General features: G+C 41.6%; 2 protein-coding genes across 8 annotated transcripts in view; one reads left to right on the forward strand and one right to left on the reverse strand.

Annotated features, from left to right (window-relative positions):
* The window catches only part of LOC120798683 (NACHT, LRR and PYD domains-containing protein 12-like), a 35,828-nt gene extending 17,249 nt beyond the window's left edge, over nucleotides 1–18,579 (reverse strand). The window contains exons 1-8 of one of the 7 annotated variants that reach the window (XM_040143186.1): nucleotides 14,763–14,866; nucleotides 13,131–13,290; nucleotides 11,666–11,877; nucleotides 9,706–11,566; nucleotides 7,728–7,901; nucleotides 4,023–4,196; nucleotides 2,530–2,703; nucleotides 1,038–1,211 (exon numbers count right to left, since the gene is read on the reverse strand). In XM_040143186.1, coding sequence (XP_039999120.1) covers nucleotides 1,038–1,211; nucleotides 2,530–2,703; nucleotides 4,023–4,196; nucleotides 7,728–7,901; nucleotides 9,706–11,566; nucleotides 11,666–11,877; nucleotides 13,131–13,258 — 2,897 coding nt within the window. In that variant the 5' untranslated portion in view covers nucleotides 13,259–13,290; nucleotides 14,763–14,866. Of the gene's footprint in view, nucleotides 1–1,037; nucleotides 1,212–2,529; nucleotides 2,704–4,022; nucleotides 4,197–7,727; nucleotides 7,902–9,705; nucleotides 11,567–11,665; nucleotides 11,878–13,130; nucleotides 13,291–14,346; nucleotides 14,376–14,762; nucleotides 14,867–18,459 lie in introns of those variants that run through there. The other 6 variants (XM_040143181.1, XM_040143180.1, XM_040143182.1 and 3 more) reach the window with 6 other exon arrangements.
* si:ch211-284o19.8 (protein lifeguard 1) lies at nucleotides 15,513–21,323 on the forward strand. Its single transcript, XM_040143189.1, has 6 exons — nucleotides 15,513–15,602; nucleotides 17,050–17,351; nucleotides 18,401–18,601; nucleotides 19,425–19,553; nucleotides 20,381–20,524; nucleotides 21,189–21,323. Exons 2-6 carry the CDS (start codon nucleotides 17,061–17,063, stop codon nucleotides 21,321–21,323), a joined length of 900 nt encoding a protein of 299 aa, XP_039999123.1. The 5' UTR covers nucleotides 15,513–15,602; nucleotides 17,050–17,060.
* Nucleotides 21,324–21,351: the final 28 nt, after the last annotated feature.

The following is a 21,351-nucleotide window of genomic DNA, read 5'->3' on the forward strand; positions in this document are numbered from 1 at the left end:
GCAGAAAGGAGAAATAAAATTGTGAATCTTTTTTTTGTAAATCAATATAGTGATCATTTTGATAATTCAACACTGAACCTACCACTATCCCTGCCCCTAACTCTAACGTCTGCTATGACAAGCCCGCTGTCTATCTAGCAGTAGCTTTTCCATGTTTGGACTTGAGCTGATGATGAGAGAGGTAGACTGTCTGCCATCTTTACACATCCCGTGTGAAATAGAAGAATAGCAATATGTAGGCGCAAACGGTGCACCAATGAACAAGCTCTATTCTTACCACATTCTCAGGTACCGAGTTCTCAGCAACTGACATACCTCAGGTTTTTTTTTTGTAGAGCATATTGAGCGGGAGCTTTATTTCAAATGTCAAGTGAATTTGACTTGCGGTTTAAGTAGTGTGGCCCTTCCAAAATTGCATTTTTGGGACTTAATTACAGCGCCACCATCTGGCTGACTGGCCTCATGTTTCTTGGAAAGCATACATCGTTTCCAGTTATTAAGCCTAGTTTCATGTTTCTAGCTCATACCAGCTCATGGTAATTTGAGCCGCTGCAACAGATAATAATAATAATAATAATAATAATAATAATAATAATAATAATAATAATAATAATAATAATAATAAACTGGCACAAACACAATAGGATTCTACCCCTTTGGGTTTTGAACTGTAAAAATCCACAAAACAGAGGCAAACTCAGATGGAGACCAAACTCCACCACTCAAAATGGCGTCGCCACCTACGGCAGAAACAAACATAATGGAAGTAAGTGCTATGGATAGGTCCGAGCTGGTGCAAGAAGTAACCCAAAAGGAACTGTCTAACCTCTTCGACGCCTTGGACAAAATGAGCTGAAACTGAAGGAATATTTCTTAGTCTTAGAAAAGAAAACTGGAAATATGCAACAGCGACAATTTAAAATGTAATTAATTACTTCAAAACGAATGGATTAAAGTTATGTGTGAAGATAAATTGGGTTAAGCTGTGGATTAAAGATATAAGATCTACAACAGCAACAGACAGTCAGTGAACTGACCTCAGAGTCTCCAGTCGACAGCCTGGACTCTCCAGAAAACCACACAGCAGCTTCAATCCTGAATCCTGCAGGTTGTTTCCACTCAGCTCCAGTTCTCTCAGGTGGGACGGGTTGGACTTCAGAGCGGAGACCAGAGAAGAACAGCTGATCTCTGAAAACCTGCAGCCACTCAATCTGAATAAAGAATAAAATCTAACTTTAGAAGATGAAGTTCATGCTTGAAACTATTCAATGTTTCATAATCTGTTCAGAGCTGAAGACGGTTTATAATGTAGAAGTTTAGAAAATGGAAACTCCAAACTCCTGAACCCAACAGGATGCAGGTTAAAAACAGCAAAATACAAAAATTTAAAAAAGGCTGTCATTATTATTAATGTCAATATGCTGCTGCTTCAGTAAAAACGTAGTTATTTACCCCCCTTTGCACCAACACAAACCTAGTGCTAGTTCTGGGCTGGTACTAGTGCCGGTTAGGAGCCTGTTCAACTTGCAAACCTTGTAAGAACCGGTTTGCTTTCCACGGGCTAGGGAACCACCACAGAGCCATGTCATTACGTCACTGTATACATCCGTATATGTCTCTGCTTTCCCTGCAACGCTAGTGCCAAGCACAACAACAATGTTGTACTACAAAAGTCTTTTGTTTCGATTTCACCTCCACACTGGCTCTGGTTTTTCTTCTTCTTTGGATTAGGCAGACTAGATGCTACACTAGCTCTGGTTTTTAAAAAATGTTGGTCAAAAAGCTTTAGTTGGTCTTGTTGGTCACGATAATCCTGCCCCCAAGCCCCTGATGTAAGCAGTTCTTGGTTCTAGACCAGCAAAGTGTAGGTGCTGCTCTTGAACCAGTTTTCCTGGACGAGAGCCAGTTCTTTGGCTTTTGAAATGCTAAGACCTGGTTGAGACTAGGCAACGGCTCCATTCAACCCCTCGAACTGCCTTAGTGGAAAAGGGGTAAAAACTGCCAGCTCCATCAGTGGCTTCATCTATACAAACTCATGTTGTGCAGCCAAACACGAATTAAAAAAAAAAAAAAAAAAGAAATATGTTTGAGATTCTATGTTTCCAAAGATACCAAATATGTCAGGCTGGATTTTTAGGTGGTGGGGATCAATCAGTGCGAGGTGAGTATCAGTCCAGCTACCGTCATTTCAATCGACATAGAAGCTCGGTTTCTGGGAGCAGTTAATGTAGAGGAAGTAATATGTCGATTTAGGAAATATTATTTCTGTAACTCCACCTAACAACCCTTACAGCTGCAAACATCTCATCCACACTTGGAAATCTAGTAGAAAAATGTAGGATTTTGGAGTTTCCTCAACATTGCTCTGGGAACAGTCACTGGACCAAACCATAGAAGGAGAAAATCGACTTTACCATTAAGATACTCAGTGTGGATCAGTATAATATCACCCCTATGTCTGCAGTTTTGTGTCACCACAACTTTCACATTATATTAATCTAAGCACAGAACTAAAAAATGGTGTCTGACCTCAGAGTCTCCAGTCTACAGTCTGGACTCTCCAGAAAACCACACAGCAGCTTCAATCCTGAATCCTGCAGGTTGTTTCCACTCAGCTCCAGTTCTCTCAGATGGGACGGGTTGGACTTCAGAGCTGAGACCAGAGAAGAACAGCTGATCTCTGACAACCTGCAGCCATTCAATCTGAATAAAGAATAAAACTTGTAACTTCAAAAGACACATTTCCTGCTTGAAACTATTCAATGTTTCATAATCTGTTCAGAGCTGAAGAAGGTTTATAATATAGAAGTTTAGAAAATGGAAATCCAAACACCTGAACCCAACAGGATGCAGGTTAAAAACAGCAAAATACAAAAAGTGAAAAAGAGATATTAATGATAGCAAGCTGCTGCTGCTTCACTAAAAACGTAGTTATTTACCCCCCTTTGCACCAACACAAACCTAGTGCTAGTTCTGGGCTGGTACTAGTGCCGGTTAGGAGCCTGTTCAACTTGCAAACCTTGTAAGAACCGGTTTGCTTTCCACGGGCTAGGGAACCACCACAGAGCCATGTCATTACGTCACTGTATACATCCGTATATGTCTCTGCTTTCCCTGCAACGCTAGTGCCAAGCACAACAACAATGTTGTACTACAAAAGTCTTTTGTTTCGATTTCACCTCCACACTGGCTCTGGTTTTTCTTCTTCTTTGGATTAGGCAGACTAGATGCTACACTAGCTCTGGTTTTTAAAAAATGTTGGTCAAAAAGCTTTAGTTGGTCTTGTTGGTCACGATAATCCTGCCCCCAAGCCCCTGATGTAAGCAGTTCTTGGTTCTAGACCAGCAAAGTGTAGGTGCTGCTCTTGAACCAGTTTTCCTGGACGAGAGCCAGTTCTTTGGCTTTTGAAATGCTAAGACCTGGTTCGAGACTAGGCAACGGCTCCATTCCAACCCCTCGAACTGCCTTAGTGGAAAAGGGGTAAAAAACTGCCAGCTCCATCAGTGGCTTCATCTATACAAACTCATGTTGTGCAGCCAAACACGAATTAAAAAAAAAAAAAAAGAAATATGTTTGAGATTCTATGTTTCCAAAGATACCAAATATGTCAGGCTGGATTTTAGGTGGTGGGGGGATCAATCAGTACGAGGTGAGTATCAGTCCAGCTGCCGTCATTTTCAATCGACATGGAAGCTGCGGTTTCTGGGAGCAGTTAATGTAGAGGAAGTAATATGTCGATTTAGGAAATATTATTTCTGTAACTCCACTTACAACAACCCCTTACAGCTGCAAACATCTCATCCACACTTGGAAATCTAGTAGAAAAATGTAGGATTTTGGAGTTTCCTCAACATTGCTCTGGGAACAGTCACTGGACCAAACCATAGAAGGAGAAAATCGACTTTACCATTAAGATACTCAGTGTGGATCAGTATAATATCACCCCTATGTCTGCAGTTTTGTGTCACCACAACTTTCACATTATATTAATCTAAGCACAGAACTAAAAAATGGTGTCTGACCTCAGAGTCTCCAGTCTACAGTCTGGACTCTCCAGAAAACCACACAGCAGCTTCAATCCTGAATCCTGCAGGTTGTTTCCACTCAGCTCCAGTTCTCTCAGATGGGACGGGTTGGACTTCAGAGCTGAGACCAGAGAAGAACAGCTGATCTCTGACAACCTGCAGCCATTCAATCTGAATAAAGAATAAAACTTGTAACTTCAAAAGACACATTTCCTGTGACTATTCAATGTTCATAATCTGTTCAAGAACTGAAGAAGGTTTATAATATAGAAGTTTAGAAAATGGAAATCAAACACCTAGACAACAGGATGCAGGTTAAAAACAGCAAAATACAAAAAGTGAAAAAGAGATATTAATGATAGCAAGCTGCTGCTGCTTCACTCGACACGTATTGACTTCACCTCTTAAACTCTGCCAGCTCTACCGGTGGCTCCAACAATACAAACTCATTGTTGTGCAGCTAAATGTATTTGAGATTTGACTATATCTACAACATCCTCAAGTTTTCAAAGATAACAAACATGTCAGGCTGAATTTTCCCTAAAATCCCTGGAGTGACATTGTCATTGTGTTATTGTGGATCATCATCATGTCAGCCTTCTACACACATCATCCAAATGTGACCACAACATTCATACATCTATTCGTGTCAACACAGATTAATAACATGCTGCTGACCTCAGTCAAATCTGTAATTAGAAGATAAATATCAAATCAGACATGTTGGACAAAAATTCAGTTCATTGTTTAATTCATTACGACCTTCTTCTTCCTGTATTTGGTAGCTTAAACAATGTTAAAAGTAAAGATGGGTCCTGATAGCCAATTCCATTTTTGATCCTGTTCTGCGGCCAACAAATCCCTTATCAAAGATTTCATTCATGTTCTCTGTTTAGTCTCCGTTGCCTCTCTCTGACACGACAGGCATCAGTAAAGAAAAATAAAAGACTGATGACGTAAGCAAACATGTGATAACCCGGCAAACAACAAACATGGCTGACCCAGTATTCATGTTAAATGACGTTTCGACCTGTCAATGGGTTCTGCAGTGGGTATCAGGCCATGCCGTCATAAATCTTCTGGGGCATGACAGGAAACACCGTTCTCAACCCCTGATCTAAACTGACCTAACAGATTTTAAGCTGCTTTTAACTCCTACCCTCACCCAAGACAAGGCCTTATATCTGCACTGTAGCGGCAGAGGCTAAGATGCTATGGCTGACCCCACTGGCTTGAGGGGCAGTTTCGTCTAAATGCCACGGCCTGCTCAGTGATCCAGGTGTCACCCCTACTTATCTTGCTCCACTAGTCCTACAACTACTTTCCCGTTATATCAGAAAATGAGCACTCTTTGACCCTGTGCACCTTTAAAGTGTTCTTTAATCCCATCCTCGATGAAGCTCTTCAGGCATCTCAGAAACAAATGCACAGCCGAAATACGAAAGGCTAAAACTAATTAATATTTGCTTTTAATTCCCAATTCATATTCAAATCCATCAAAATTCTGGAAGGCAGTGAATTCTCTTAACCTGCAGTCTTCACTCTCATTCTCTCCTGTCACTTCAGCAGATGGATCCATAATATCAGATCATAATGAGATTTGAGTTGTTTTTTATAAACACTTTCTAGCTGCTGGCAAACTCTTTGAAGAAACGCATGTGAAATAAACTGGAACCTTAGAAACCTTTTATTTTTCCCAAAAAGCTCACATTTGATAAATTGTCATTCGCCAATCAATGAATGACACTGCATCCTATTCTATCATGTGACTTCCCAGTTAAGGTGCAATATTTGTTTGTTGAAGAGAGATGCAGGTTTTGTCATGTTTAAGGAGCAGGAGTACCAGAATATCTGTTAGTTTGTTCATAAAGTTTCTTATTTCAAGACAAAAAGAATATTTTCAAAAACTATATATACGTCTGTACTACCCTAAATCAAAAAAACTATGACTGAATCTCAAGCTTTCTCTGAGGTCCATTCTCTTCACCAACTTATTTAAAAAAAAAAAAAAATCCCCACACACAAATCAAAATAATGTATGTACTGCCAATGAAAAGACCGAAAGTTTTGAATTTGAATTGATTTGAAGCCGAATATATACAAAAGAAAACTACAATAGCAACCCAGTCCATGAACTGACCTCAGACTCTCCAGTCTCACAGTTTGGACTCTCAGTCCAACAGACAGCAGCGCCGCTCCTGAATCCTTTAGATTGTTCCCACTCAGGATCAGTTCTCTCCAGATGGGAGGATTGGACTTCTGAGGCTGAGGCCACACTTACTTCACAGTGAGTCTCTGCGAGAGCCTCACACAGCACAACAGAGATCTGTGATTAGAAATGTATGTACCAATCTGCTACTAGGAATAAAATCAGACAATTTAGTAATAAAAAAATACACTCTCTGCATTTGATAACAAAACATGACATAATGATTAACATCTATTCTTCACATTAAGTGGTTGAGCTAATCTTATTTTATATTGTTTGCAGCAACAATATTCCTCATCACTAAACTCTCATATACTGCAGACCTTTAGTGAGGAATCATTGTTTTACTTTAATATTACCCCGGGTGAAGGGAGGAAAGAGGAAGTTAATTTTCAGCTACCCATAATGTGATACTTGGAGTCCCCAGAGTCAAAATGAAGCCATCTTGTTTAGAAAAACATTTTTATTTTTTCCACTATTTCTAAATTGACTCCAGAGGCATTGCTTCTGAGAGTTTAACTCAGAGATCTTCTTGCTAGTTTTGCTTGCTAAATTGTTTTCACAAAATGTCATGAGAAAAAACATAACATTGACCTTTGGTGCGTATAAGAAGTCTGAGTTCTCCCATTCTATCTTATATATTCAGACTTTCTCTTCTTGGCTGATGCATTTTTCCTGTTACTACTCTCCTCTACAGAACAGAGAAAACACCTGAGTTTTCTGTCTAATTTAACTGAATATTTTGGAAAAGGGCTTTTAAAAAGCCAGTTCATGAAACTTAAAAAAACTATCCTAGGCACTCTTCAAAGTGAAAGAAGTTTAATTCAGAAACAGTATCTCTGGGTCTGGTATGACCAGTACTTTATTGATCATGGCTAATCTGAATGTTTCACAGAACTTTGAAAGATTGTTGTGTAAAAATGACGTTACTAGTCAGTTCAGTGATTAGATGACTAATGCTACTTGTGCAACTGTTACACTATTTTAAGTTTAACCTTTATCTCATAAGTGTTTGTTGTTACCACGGGGCTGTTCAGCAAAGTTATACTCACTTAAATGTTGAAAGTAAAACAATGTTAGTACTTTACCTTTTACTTTAGCGGGCATTTTTTATTTCATTTGATTTAAAGGGGGTGAGTGCCCTGAAGACATCCTCCGTATATTATGACTTCAGCACTCTTGTTACACTGTCAGGCGTGTAAAGCTGATACCCGTAGACAGAGCTATCATCTTCTTCTTATTTCAAGACAAAAAGAATATTTTCAAAAACTATATACATTATGTACTACTCTAAATCAAAAAAACTATGACTGGTCTCAACTTTCTCTGAGTCCATTCTCTTCACCAGCTTATTTAAAAAAAAAAAAAAAAAATCTCCACACACAAATCAAAATAATGTATGTACCAATGAAAGACCGAAAGTTTTGAATTTGAATTGATTTGAATTGAATATATACAAAGAAAACTACAATAGCTCCAGTCCATGAACTGACCTCAGACTCTCCAGTCTACAGTTTGGACTCTCCAGTCCAGCAGACAGCAGCTTCGCTCCTGAATCCTTTAGATTGTTCCCACTCAGGATCAGTTCTCTCAGATGGGAGGGATTGGACTTCAGAGCTGAGGCCACCACTTCACAGTGAGTCTCTGAGAGCTCACACACAGCAAGTCTGTGATTAGAAAATATGTACAATCTGCTAGAATAAAATCAGACAATTTGTAATAAAAAAATACACTCTGCATTTGATAACAAAACATGACATAATTTGATTAACATCTATTCTTCACATTCGTGGTTGAGCTAATCTTATTTTATATTGTTTGACAACAATATTCCTCATCACTCGCTCTCATACCTGCAGACCTTTAGTGGGAATCATTGTTTTACTTTAATATTGCAGGTGAAGGGAGGAAAAATGAAGTTAATTTTCAGCTACCATAATGTGATATGATCCCCAGAGTCAAAATGAAGCCATCTTGTTTAGAAAAACATTTTTATTTTTTCCACTATTTCTAAATTGACTCCAGAACATTGCTTACGAGTTTAACTCAGAGATCTTCTTGCTAGTTTTTTGCTAAATTGTTTTCACAAAATGTCATGAGAAAAACATAACATTGACCTTTGGTGCGTATAAGAAGTCTGAGTTCTCCCATTCTACTCTTATATATTCAGACTTTCTCTTCTTGGCTGATGCATTTTCCTGTTACTACTCTCCTCTACACGAACAAGAGAGAAAACACCTGAGTTTCTGTCTAATTTAACTGAATATTTGGAAAGACTTTAAAGCCAGTTCATGAAACTTAAAAAAGAAACATCACAATTTCACTCTTCAAAGTGAAAAGTTTAATTCAGAAGCAGTATCTCTGGGTCTGGTATGACCAGTACTTTATTGATCATGGCTAATCTGAATGTTTACGAACTTGAAAGAGATTGTTGTGTAAATGACATTACTGAGTCAGTTCAGTGATTAGATGACTATTCTCTGCTTGTGCAACTGTTACACTATTTTTAGTTTAAACCTTTATCTCATAAGTGTTTGTTGTTACCACACCGGACGCTGTTCAGCAAAAGTTACATACTCACTTAAATGTTGAGAAGTAAACAATGTAAAGTAGCACCTTTACTTTAAGCGGGGCATTTTTTGTTTCATTTGATTTAAAAGGGGGTGAGGTGCCCTGAACATCCTCCATGCTCATTATGACTTCAGCACTCTTGTTACACTGTCAGACGTATTAAAACTGATACCGCGGAACCAGAGCTATCATCTTTCTTATTTCACACATTCCTCTTCCTTGGCAAAACCTGTTGTCTACACTAACTACGATGCAACTGAACCGCCAAAACTTGGATGTTAGATTGGAGTGGTTTATGCTGCTGGGTGCTAATGTAGCCTGCAGCAGAGATGAGGGTGGGGGGCTACAGAGGTCTGGTAAGTTCCCTTCTTTCTAACTCCACACCCGGGCATTTTTTTAATTTTCAAACTTGTAGACTTCAGATCCAACTGACGCTGACTCAAATAACATCACTTGAGGACATTTATCAAATGTCATATAGCTCCCCATGGAGACACTCACGGCTTTATACCATTTTTACTCATATGCAGTCGTATTCCCCAACACTTTGAACCACATTGCGTTGTGAAATAGGTGGAGTCCCGATCTAATTTGTTTTACCAGGTTTGCATAAACCCAAAAAGACCAGAAACAACACAGGTAGAATAATAACAAATAAATGTAGCATCTAACAAATCTCATTATTAAACAAAAAAATAGCCTTGTTTATTTTCTTAAAGGCAATAATCACAACTGACTGAAAAATCTTCAACCTGGCGCTCACAGTATTTACAACACCTCAAGAAAAAAAACACAAACTAAGAATAATGAGAATAATTTAATACTGTGTATATATGAATTTGACTAAACCACTAATCTAATTTACTTATCAATAATTCTAATGCTCATGTCTGGACTTACTGAGCCTTTCTGCAGTTCCTCACAGCTGGGATCAGTCTCAGTCGTCCCTGGTATGATGTGTTGTACTTGTTCAGGTCCAACTCATCCAGAACCTCCTCTGACATCTGCAGCATGTAGGCCAGAGCCGAGCAGTGGATCACAGAGAGTTCCTTCTCTGATCTGTTCTCTGACTTCATGAACTCCATGATCTCCTGATGTACTGAGTGGTCGTTCATCTCCATCAGACAGTGGAAGATGTTGATGCTTCTGTCAGGAGAGATTTCGTACATGTTCATCTCCTTCAGGTTGTCGATGGCTTTCTGGATGATTTCTGGACTGTTCTCTGTCTGACCCAGCAGGCCTCCTAAGAGTCTCTGGTTGGACTCCAGAGAGAGGCCATGAAGGAAGCGAACAAACAGGTCCAGGTGGCCACTGTTACTGTCAAGGGATTTCTCCATGGCTCTCCTCAGGAAGACATCCAGAGATGGATAACGGCTATCATGGTTTCCAAAAATTTTAGATATCTTCTTGAGAAAAGAGTTTGGGTTTGAGTCTCTATGTTTGTAGTCTTTTCCCCGGAAAGCCTTCAGGACTGTTGTGTTACTGTTGAGATAACAGTGAAACATGTAGACCGCAGCCAGAAACTCCTGAATGCTCAGATGAACAAAGCAGTAGACTGTTTTCTGGAAGATCACATGCTCTCTTTTGAAGATCTCTGTACAAACTCCTGAGTACACCGTGGCCTCTGTGACATCAAGACCACACTGCTCCAGGTCTTTTTGGTAGAACAAGATGTTTCCTTTTTCCAGATGTTTAAACGCCAGCCCCCCCAGCTTGAGAAGAACTTCCCTGTCAGCGTCCATCAGCTCCTGTGGACACATCTCATTCACCTCATCATACTTGTGCTTCTCCCTCTTTTTCTGAACCAGCAGGAAGTGTGAGTACAGGTTAGTCAGGGTCTTAGGCAGCTCTCCTGTCTGGTCTGTGGCCAACATGTCCTCCAGAACTGTAGAAGTGATCCAACAGAAGACTGGGATTTGACACATGATGTGGAGGCTCCTGGATGTCTTGATGTGCGAGATGATTCTGCTGGACAGTTCTTCATCACCGAATCTCTTCCTGAAGTACTCCTCCTTCTGCGCGTTAGTGAAGCCTCGTACTTCTGTTACTCTGTGAACATATGTAGGAGGGATCTGATTGGCTGCTGCAGGTCGGGAAGTTATCCAGACAAGAGCCGACGGAAGCAGATTTCCCTGGATGAGGTTTGTCAACAGCACGTTGACTGATGATTTCTGCGTGACATCAGACACAACTTTTCTTCTGTCAAAATCCAGTGAAAGTCTGCTCTCATCCAGGCCGTCAAAGATGAACAAAACTTTACAGAAAGCGAGCTTCTCTGCTGTGACCTTCTGCAATGTTGGATGGAAAACATGGAGCAGCATGAGAAGACTGTACCACTCATCTTTGATCAAGTTCAGCTCCCTAAACGAAAGTAGAATCAGCAGACTGATATCTTGGTTTTCAAAGCCCTCTGCCCAGTCCAGAGTGAACTTCTGCACTGAGAAGGTTTTTCCAACACCAGCGACGCCGTTCGTCAGAACAACTCTGATGTGTCTCTGTTGGTCAGGTAAGGCTTTAAAGATGTTGTGGCACTTGATTGGAGTGTCATGGAGGGTCTCCATCTTTGAAGCTGTCTCAAGCTGCCTCACCTCATGTTGGGTATTTACCTCTTCACTCTGTCCCTCTGTGATGTAGAGCTCAGTGTAGATCCTGTTGAGGAGGGTTCCTCTTCCTGTTTCAGCAGTTCCTTCAGTCACCTGTTCACATCTCCTCCTCAGACTTATCTTATGTTCATCTAAAACCTCCTGCAGACCACTACTTACTGAAAGAGAAGAAAAAAAAAAAAGCATGGTAAGTGCTGCAACACAACAAGTCCTGTTTTCAGAAATGAGGACATCAGCAGAGAGATATGCAGTCCTACTTTGTACAGTGCTGGTCGGACTGGCTGTCTGCAGTTGAGGTCTTGCTCTGGATCCTTGTCCACGCTGGGGACAAAAGGAGTCTCCTGATGAACCAGACTGGTTCCGGTTTGAGGTGATGCACTGTCTGCAGAACGAGTGTCCACAGCTGGTAGAGACTGGCTCCTTCGGCACGTGCAAAGCACACCAGGACAGCTGCTCCTCCACAGAAGTCCTGTTTTCAGAGCATGGGGTGAGTTACTACCTAAAATATAACTTTTCTGTATCAAGCTTCTCAGATTCGAGTAAAAGGTGGTACATGTGAATGGTAAAGCTCTAGTCATGACTGATGCACTCTTGAGCCTTTGATCTGTAATGAACCATTACAGATCCTGACAGAAAAGGAGGAGTTTGAAAGTGTCATCCAGTTGGTGGTTGACTGCATTCACACACGGCTGCAGCAAAAACAGCAAAAACTGTGCCAAATGTTGATTGAGTTTGTATAAAAAGCTGTCCAAAAAAAGAGGAACTACCAACTCAGCTTAAACCATAACACATACACCAAAGTGATCGCTGCTCTACTGGGGGCTGCTAATGAAGGGGAGGACTGTTCTTATAGAAAGTTTAAAGACTGAGATGTTGGACACAGTGCAGGGTGGACATAGGCAAGCAATCTGGTGGCTATCATAGAGTACAGATAGAGAAAGACTTGTGACGCAGTGTGACTGTATAATAGTCAGCCCCATGCCCTGACCTTCTCACGGGAAGGAGTCTGGAGTCAGGACTTGTAACACAACTCAGAGACTCAGATAAAAGTTTATAGAATACGACTCTGCTGTTGTAAACTGTGCTGCTGTGCAGAACTAAATAAAGCAGTTAACAAGCGTGACTTCACGTGGTGTTAGATTTTTTGCGCTGACAAGTTTGTCCCAAAGGAAAAGTACAACAGTCTGGAAGCGACAGCACTGCGGGATTTAATCCCCCGACAAACTCTGCCTGGGATAAACCTGCCGAGTGCCCCAACTGAAAACAGCAGTTTGAAAGACGCAGAGTCGCAACCAAACTCAAAGAACTGCCAAGTGGTGCGGTGCTGGCGAGGTGCCTCATCTATACAATGGGTAGCGAAGCAGAGAACATTTACAAGTTGTTTCAGGTTGCTGAGGATGGAGACCGAAACAGCGTAGTGGTGCTGGGAAAGTTTGATGAGCACTTCATCCCAAGAAGAAACATCATCCACGAATCAGGACTTTGAGTATTTAGATCAAATAGCTGGTGGATATAAAGTGTAAAAGTTTTTTTCTAACCTCATGGTCAACAAATAGTCTCAGTTAAGCGTTTGAATTTTAACTGAAAGCTAAAACAACTTAGATTTGAAAAGGGATTAGACTACAAGATTCAGATTCAGTATGTAGACTGGATAAAATGCCATCGAACCCCAACCCTACTCATATCAAGTCTTTTCTGCATACAGTAGAAACGGTGTCTTACTTTGTGTCTGAGGGTCCAGGTTCATTACTGAGGCCCAGAGGATCTTCTTTGGACCAGTCACTCTTCACAAATGGATGGCTGAATACTGGAGACTCTACTCTGCCCTCCTTTTTCTCTAAATCACTCATCTTCAGTCAGTCTGAGGGGTAAACCTGTAACACTGGGGGAGACACACACACAATAATCACTTTTGGGGGGGATTCAAAGAAGTGGGGCACATTTGGGAAATGAGAAAAAGACAGAAAGTCAGAGCCCTGGTTCTTTTGGTTGTTGGCATAAATGAACTGTCCATTGTTTATAGTCGCACTCTTTATTCAGGGTAATAAATGAATATAAACAACTTCAAATATTATATGAAATAATAAAAATTAAAGGCTTGTACTTGTAACTCAAAATATCCTACAGTGACCAATTGTTTATCAGACAACAGGCCCCTGGCCAAAGATATGTGAAAGGGCCCCCCACACTCCTACGTAGGAGCAACACCTCCAGACCGAAAGAGACAAAAAAAAAAACATTTTGTGACACCAGTCATTTGTCTCTGTATCAGCTAATGAAAGGAACTAAAGTTTATGACAAAGTGTAAACGGATGTAAGAATCCTAATTGGATTCGGCTGTAGCACGAAGTGCTGCAACATGTCAGTAACATTTGCACTATGGCAGCGGCACACGATTGTTTGTGATCTGGCTGCTCTTCATTATTTCTACCACCGTGTGTCTCTAAATCAAACAACTGTGTTAAACGAGGCTTAGGGGTTAACGAGTCTGTTGGCGATAGGACTGGCTGCGAAGTTTTCTCCATCGCTAATGAATGAATAAGAGAACGTAAGGGAAGCCATGAGGGGTAAATACGACAGATCGAATTCACAAGTTATTATATGAATATTTTAATATTAGCAATGAGCTGCTAGAGTGGGGTGTTTCAAGTATTTTAGGCTCAATGTAAGTTACTAAACTGTACCATATATGTTCTAAGTCTGGTAAAAGAGATTATAGGAATATTGTACAAGCCTTAAAATGATAAATTGCAAACTAGTGTGGCAATTTTTTTTTTTTTTGATTCAGCAGGCTGACTTTTGGCACTTTCTATACTGTTTTTATGAACGGTATCACTGATTATATTATTGAGTGACTGGAAAAGGAGGACACACAAACGGAGTTTCTCTCTCTCTCTCTCTCACACACACACACACACACACACACACACACACACACCGTCAGTCAGCAGGCCTGTTCGCATTGCATGAATTGAAAATGCGTGAAATCAGAGTTGTCTGGTCCTGTCCGCGGGTCTGAAATCAACACGTCTCATTTTATAATTGTTGGTGCTTCTCGGTTGTAACCGGGTTTAACAAATCTACGCAGCCGGGTCAAAAGCATTCGCAAAAAGCAAAAAAAAACCCAAAACAAAACAAAAAAACAGCAACAACAACAACAACAAAACTTATCTAAAATATTACAAAAACAAAAACAAAGCTATAGGTGATCACTAAGAGAAGACCAGTGTTTCCGGGATCTCTGAGCCGCCCGCCTCCGTCTCCGTCTCCTCTCGCTCTGTGCGCCTTTCCGCACGCTCGCACATCGGTCGGTTTAACGGGAGATGTGCCGGACGTAACGCGGGAACAACTCACACGCTTCCTCTGGCGGGAGAAAACCTTTTACGGTTTCGGTCGACGCCTTCCTCTCGTCCCCGACCCTGCGGCTTCGTCAGGTGAGTGCGGCGCCGCGCCCAGCGTCGTCGCGGGAGCGCGCACGGCCAAAAAAAAAAAAAATAAAAAAAAAAAAAAAAAGCGAGAACGGCCGGACGCTGTAGTGATTTCCAAAGAAAAAAAAAATCAAGTTTTAGAAAGAACACAATCTTCCATGTCGGATGATAAATGACCCGAGGTCCACAGTATGTGGGCGTTTCGGAAGTCGTCGGTCGCAACCGGACTCGGCAGAGGCGGCATGTGTTTGATAGGACGGTTTCCCCGGTTCATCTCAGGTGTCTCCGAAGCTGTCCGGGAGCGGCCTGCGCGCTCCTCAGCGCAGTTACGGCTCCTGCTGGGCAACAGGCCGACGCAAATGGTTCCTTAAAGTGTTCGGGTCAAGCGTTCACAGACACAAATTAGAGACGCATGTGTCCCAAGTAGCCTCAGATTTTTACGAATTTCGCCCTGAAGCATACAGTATGCATGAGCACAATCCATTCGTACAGTGTACTAGACTTTCACTGGAAGTCCCTGGACCCGAGTTTGACAACCCCCCCCCCGATCTTGTCTGAGGTTAACAGAAGGAAGTTCTCACAGACAGGGATTTTTTTCTTTTTCTTCATCACCTCGCTTCGCTTAATCAACCGCCTGGAAGTGGGGCGCAACGCCACAGAGTAAATGACAAACATCACCACCCCAGTGCGTTTTGTGTGGCCGCCTCACACTGTGTGGTGTTGGACTGTCATCGGTCTCTGAAACAGGTGTCATCCAGCAGAGAGGGTAAGATCATTCTCTTTTATTCTCATTTATGGAACTAAAGTACTTTATGTGATTAAAAAAAAATAAAAAAAAATCCTCCTTGCGACCCTACTACATTTTTATTTGCTTTTATTTTTTACTGGTACTTAATAGACAGCAAACATTATTTAGTATAATAACAATCCTTCAAAGAGTGTGTTCACTCAAATCACAAAAAAAGGTATTTAGCCATTTTCCCCCACTACTCAGTTTCGGTTTTATTTGCTGAGGATTTGAGATCTCCGGCAGCAAATGCCTGAGTGATGGAAACCTCAAAACATCTGCCAAAAAAAAATAAAATAAATAATAATAATAATAAAATAAAAATTCAGATGTAGCAACTCCTGTCAGGGCGTCTTCAAAGTAATTAGCAACACTTGTGTTTTTCTTGCTTCGATGAGGCCAAATGTCTGCCAGGAAAGAGGCCTGCTACTTCTGTTATTTCTGAAATTTGAAATTAGCACTACACCTGTGTTTCCCAGTACCGAATGACAGAACACACAAATGCCATTTTTTTTTTAAACTAAAAGACGTGAGAGTAAAAAGGGTTTCCCGCAATGCTTCCTGCCTGCAGGAGAAGTGGCCCCACAGCTCAAGTTGTGTTTCCTAACGTTTAATTACGCTCTTGGGCAACAAGACGGCAGCGCGTCTGGTTGCGTTTAAACACTCGGATCTGATGTAAGCGGCCCTTGTACGTGCTGGCAGGCAGTTACTGGAAACAAAAAAAGGTTGACACTGAGAGTCAGGAGAAGACCGGAAATGTGGAGGGCAGCCTGCTGTTTGGGTCTCCCTCTACACTCCTTTTCTCATCAGGGTTCGACCACTAGTGATCGAATGAATCGGGATCATCGTCTCACTGCACTTACACTCGGGGGGACAGCTCGCCGACGATATCAACCACAGTCATCTCCAACCTTTTCAATGTATCAAAAAAAAAAAAAACCACTGGCTGACATGGCCCCGGTGGAAACGCCCTTCCCAGTAGTTCAGACACCGAAGTTAATGAGCAAATCATACATTCACTCTAATTACAGCGGCAGACAGTAGTCGATTAAACGCTCAACAGAAACATTTATCAGCAACTATTTCGATAATCGATTGATCGTTAAAGTATTTTTTTTTTAAAGCAAAAACTTCCAAATACCTGCGAACGATCTGCCTTCCTCTGTTTTATATCATTATTGATTAAATTAGGATAAATGTCCTCGGGCTTTGTGCTGTTGTGAGACAAATAAAAGAAATTATTTGAAAAATTATTCAAAATTCAGTTCTTTGATTAACTGAAAATATAATCATTAATCGATGATGAAAATAATTGTTAGTTGCAGCTCCACCTGTGAGTATGTAAAACACGGACTGCCCACTTCTGCTTCTCTGCATTTTGTATGCAACACCTTTAATTTGACCGAACACTGTCTTTGGCCCCAAGTTTCCTCCGCAATGTCAGACACAGCCGACCCCGCCGCATCCACACCGGCGCAGGACACTCCTGGCTCGGACATGTCCTCAACACCGCCGCCATACCCCTACCAAGGGCAGCAACCGCCACCCTACTCCGCGGCCCTAGCAACGTACTCTCCACCCAAGACCGAGATAACCTGCACCTCTCAGCCTGGCACCGGGCACGAGTCGCCCCGCGACATCAGCCCAGAGGCCCCGGTGGAACCGACTTCCCTTATGGCCTCGTCTTCTTTTGACGACGAGACGGTGAGAAGAGGGTTTGTTAGAAAGGTACGTATTGTGAGTTTTTTTTTGTTTTGGGGGGGGGGGGCGGGGTACTGACTTCAGGAATATCTGCATTCATTCAAAAATCTCATTGTGACCGGTGACAAATGATCCTCGTGAAATACATTTTACTGGTAAACGTTATTCGGGATGTGTTCATGTCTTGTCACGAGTGCTGTTTCGTGAGATGTTATCCTACACCAGAATTTCCCAGCCCGGGGTCAGGTCACTCCTCAAGAGAAGAAGGCAGAAAAATGTTTTATTTCTGCAACACAAGATTATTTTTTTTCTAGACTTTGCCCTTATCTTTGTTTTTGTTTTTTTTGCTGTATATTAATGGATGATTTTCCCTCCTCGGGCCTCCAGAAATGATTAAGATTAAATCAGTCTGAGAAGGAAAAATTACTCATGAGACACATGCAACCGGTGAAAAGAGGCCTGTAAATCGTTTTCAGGGGTCAGAAGCCAAAAAAGCTTCGGAACCACAGTCTCACGCAAATTTGAGCCAGAATCCTGAAATGAAACCAACTCTGTTTTTTCAGTGCCGCAGTCATCTCTAGCCTAATGTTAGTCGACATAAACGTGGATCCGATCGCGGCAGATTACACGGATTTTCGGTTTGTATCAGATCAGCACTTGGTATTTGCAGACGTCCCTAGTTCAGGTCCGGAAATCGGCATCGGTGCATTCCGAGTCAAGAGGGGACTCTGGAGGGTTAACCGTTAAGTGTCGTGCATGGTTGTAAAGTACCATAGTAAATGTTTGGACGTGAAAGTGTTTTCCCATCCAGAAATGGTCACAAATCATGCGCGTCATTCTGAAATCAACGCTGTTTACCTCAGTTCTTCAAACCCACGAAAAACTGAAAACACTAAGGAGATACATATATTCATAACCTGACAGGTTAATTTTGACGAAATCATTTGTGTACACCTGTGGCATCACTTTGTTTTTCTAAATTTTGCCACAAGGGGCCTCGGGGTGCAGTTCATTCGGTGATAAAGCTCTTAATTTGTATAAACACTATTTTTTTTTTTCCTTCTCTCCCCGTGCAGGTCTTCAGCATCCTGACTCTCCAGCTGCTGTTCACCTTCGGTGTGGTGTGTGTGTTCACCTTATCCAGCGTGGTCAAAAAGGCGGTGCAGATCAACCTGTGGGCCTACATCAGCTCCTTCATCGTCTTCGCCGTGGTCGCCAGCACCCTCAGCTTCTGCAAGTCCTTCAGTCGCCGTCACCCCTGGAACATTGTGGGACTGGTGGGTTAGAAATGCAGGGGAAAAAAAACAAACAAAAAAAAACCTCAAACATCTAACGGGCATCTTAAAATTGATATCGACATTACCGTTACACAAAACACATAGTGAAAAATGACATATTTAACAAAGAGTTAACCCTTATTGTGGAACGAAAGTATTAAAAGAATAGCAGTTTGCAGTTTAAAAAGAAAACTACGTTGGATGTCAAACACCGTCACTTCGCACAGTCACATCCTGGACAGAGACGTGATGTGCGCTGGTCAAGTAGGCTGCTGCTGCTGCCACAGCTACACGTTGCTCAATAAAGGAAAAAAAACAAAACAAAACACACCCACCCAAGCAGGTACAGTATTAAACGGTATTAAATCTAATTTATAAGAAAAGAAAAAAAAAATGTGTACATGGAAAACATGTATTCCAGTTCAGTCTGGACATAAAAGAAGTGATGCTAACAGATTTTTCTTGGTACGGAATCGAATGAAAATGTTCCAAGGGGCCCCAGATTCAGACCGAGCCGCCGAGGTTTTCTTGGTTTGTTGGGGTTGCGTAAGACAGGCCCTTTCCTGTTTTGTAAATACGGTACACTTTGCAGAGCATCGCACAAACACCGCCAAGGGGTAGCGGTGCAAACCCACCAGGGTTTCTGGTGGGGGAAAAACAAAAAAAAAACCCATGTCTGCACTTGAATGAAGTTTTCAGTAAAGACTATAATTATTTAAAACTAAACATAAATGACGTGTATCATAATATACCAGTGAGGGGGGGGGAGAATAAAGATTTTCAAATGATATGATGTTTAATACCCTGAATTTTGGGCCCGCAGGTTGTGGTCACCCTGAGCTTGTCATACATGGTGGGAGCCATCGCCTCCTTCCACAAAACCAACGCCGTGCTCGTCACCATGGGAGTAACGCTGGCCGTTTCTCTGGCAATCATCGCTTTCTCGGCACAGGTTAGTCGAAAACCGGGGGGGCCTCGGGTCGACCAAACCCCGGTCGACTAAATGGTCGACCGGGGTTTCAAAACGTCTCCTGTAGACGCCTGTCGTGATCTGGGTTTTATCTGAACGTGAAAGTGGAGCGCGGACTTTTTCGGGTGCTCTGTCAATCAGCCGTGAACTTCTGGCACTCAACTCTCTCTTTTAAAGGAAAACTGATATCCGACTTTAAGACGGTGCGATTTGCGGTCGCTGGAAAAAAATGTGAACGTGGAGATGAAATGACCAGTTGAATAATCAACTGGTCAGCTGTCAGAAATTTGGATGGTGACTATTTTGACGATCGCTTAATTGTTTTTAAAGAACGAAAAATTATTTGGTTCCAGCTTCTCCAATGTAAAGACTGGATCGTTTTCTCTTTTTATATCATGGCGAACACTGATTTGCATTTGGGGATTGCCGGACGACAGAAACAAGACATATAAAAATATGTCACCTTGTGCTCTGGGAGAAAGGGAAGGACATGTTTCACTTTTTTCTGACATTTTGTGGACTTAAATGATCGATGGAGAAAATAGTCTACAGATTAGTTAAATATTAAAAGTATCGGTAGTTGCAGCTGTCTCTACAGTAAATGTGTACCCTATTACAGCTGTTATTACTTAGCTCTAAAAGTGTGAACTGTGAAAACAACAGCTATACTCTGACAGAACAACACAACCAACATCCAAGGACATACAACAGTATGTCCTTTTGTAATTGCAGCTCCTGCTGAATTTAAGTATTTTAATGTATGTATTAGTGAAATGAATGACTAACGTCTCTCTCTGTGTTATCTGCAGACTCGTTATGATTTCACTATTTTTTATGGTATTCTGCTGGTTCTGGCTGTGGATCTGATTATGTTCGGGTTCTTCTGCACCTTCTACTACTCCTACATCGCCGATATCGCCTACGGATGTCTGGGAGCTCTGCTGTATTCACTGGTACGGGGAAAGAAGAACAATGTTTACCATGATAATAATACCTCTCTATAAAGGGATGACACATGAACTAGACTTACACAGGACTTCTCTTACTATAAAACAGACCGAGACAAATTCATATAGAACACAGGTACTTTTGTTGTCCTGACTTTTTAAAACCTCTTTGATGGCACACAGAAGGCAATTTTATTCCCTTTTGATGTTCAATAATTTATTCATTTCACTTTTTGGTTACAATTTACACTTGGCCATTAAGAGTAGTTTAGAGCCACTGTAGCTAGGATACAAAGTTGTAACTAATATTACTGTCAATGGCAGGTGGGAAAAAGAAAAAAAAAACCTTCAAAGGCCTTTTTTCCTTTTGGAAGGAATTGAATTCAGTGCTTTTGAATATTTGCAGATACTGCCCCTCAAGTAGAAATCCAGGTGGTGTGGTGGGCGCCAAAGTGAACTTGTCTGCCACTGCAGCCACGAACAAATTCATCCGTCATTAATTTTATCATTTACACCTCTGCCTTTCCTACTGTGACATGTTAAAATGCCTTCCGTGAAAAGGGCCTACTATTAAAATGTGTCACAGTAAACTAGCGGTTACCTGGTGATATTTTCTCACCCTGCCCTTCAACCTCCGTCTCCTCCTCCTCCCCCTCCCCGTCTGTCTCAGTTTCTGATGATCGACTGTCAGCTGATGATGGGGATGATGAGCTTTCGTCTGGACCCCGAGGAATACGTCAACGCCGCCCTCTTGATCTACCTTGACATAGTCATCATCTTCCTCTACCTATTGGGGAGGAGGTGAAGCTGTACACACAACACACACACATGTA

Source organism: Xiphias gladius, chromosome 14, assembly GCF_016859285.1.
Source record: "Xiphias gladius isolate SHS-SW01 ecotype Sanya breed wild chromosome 14, ASM1685928v1, whole genome shotgun sequence".
Lineage (NCBI taxonomy): Eukaryota > Metazoa > Chordata > Actinopteri > Istiophoriformes > Xiphiidae > Xiphias > Xiphias gladius.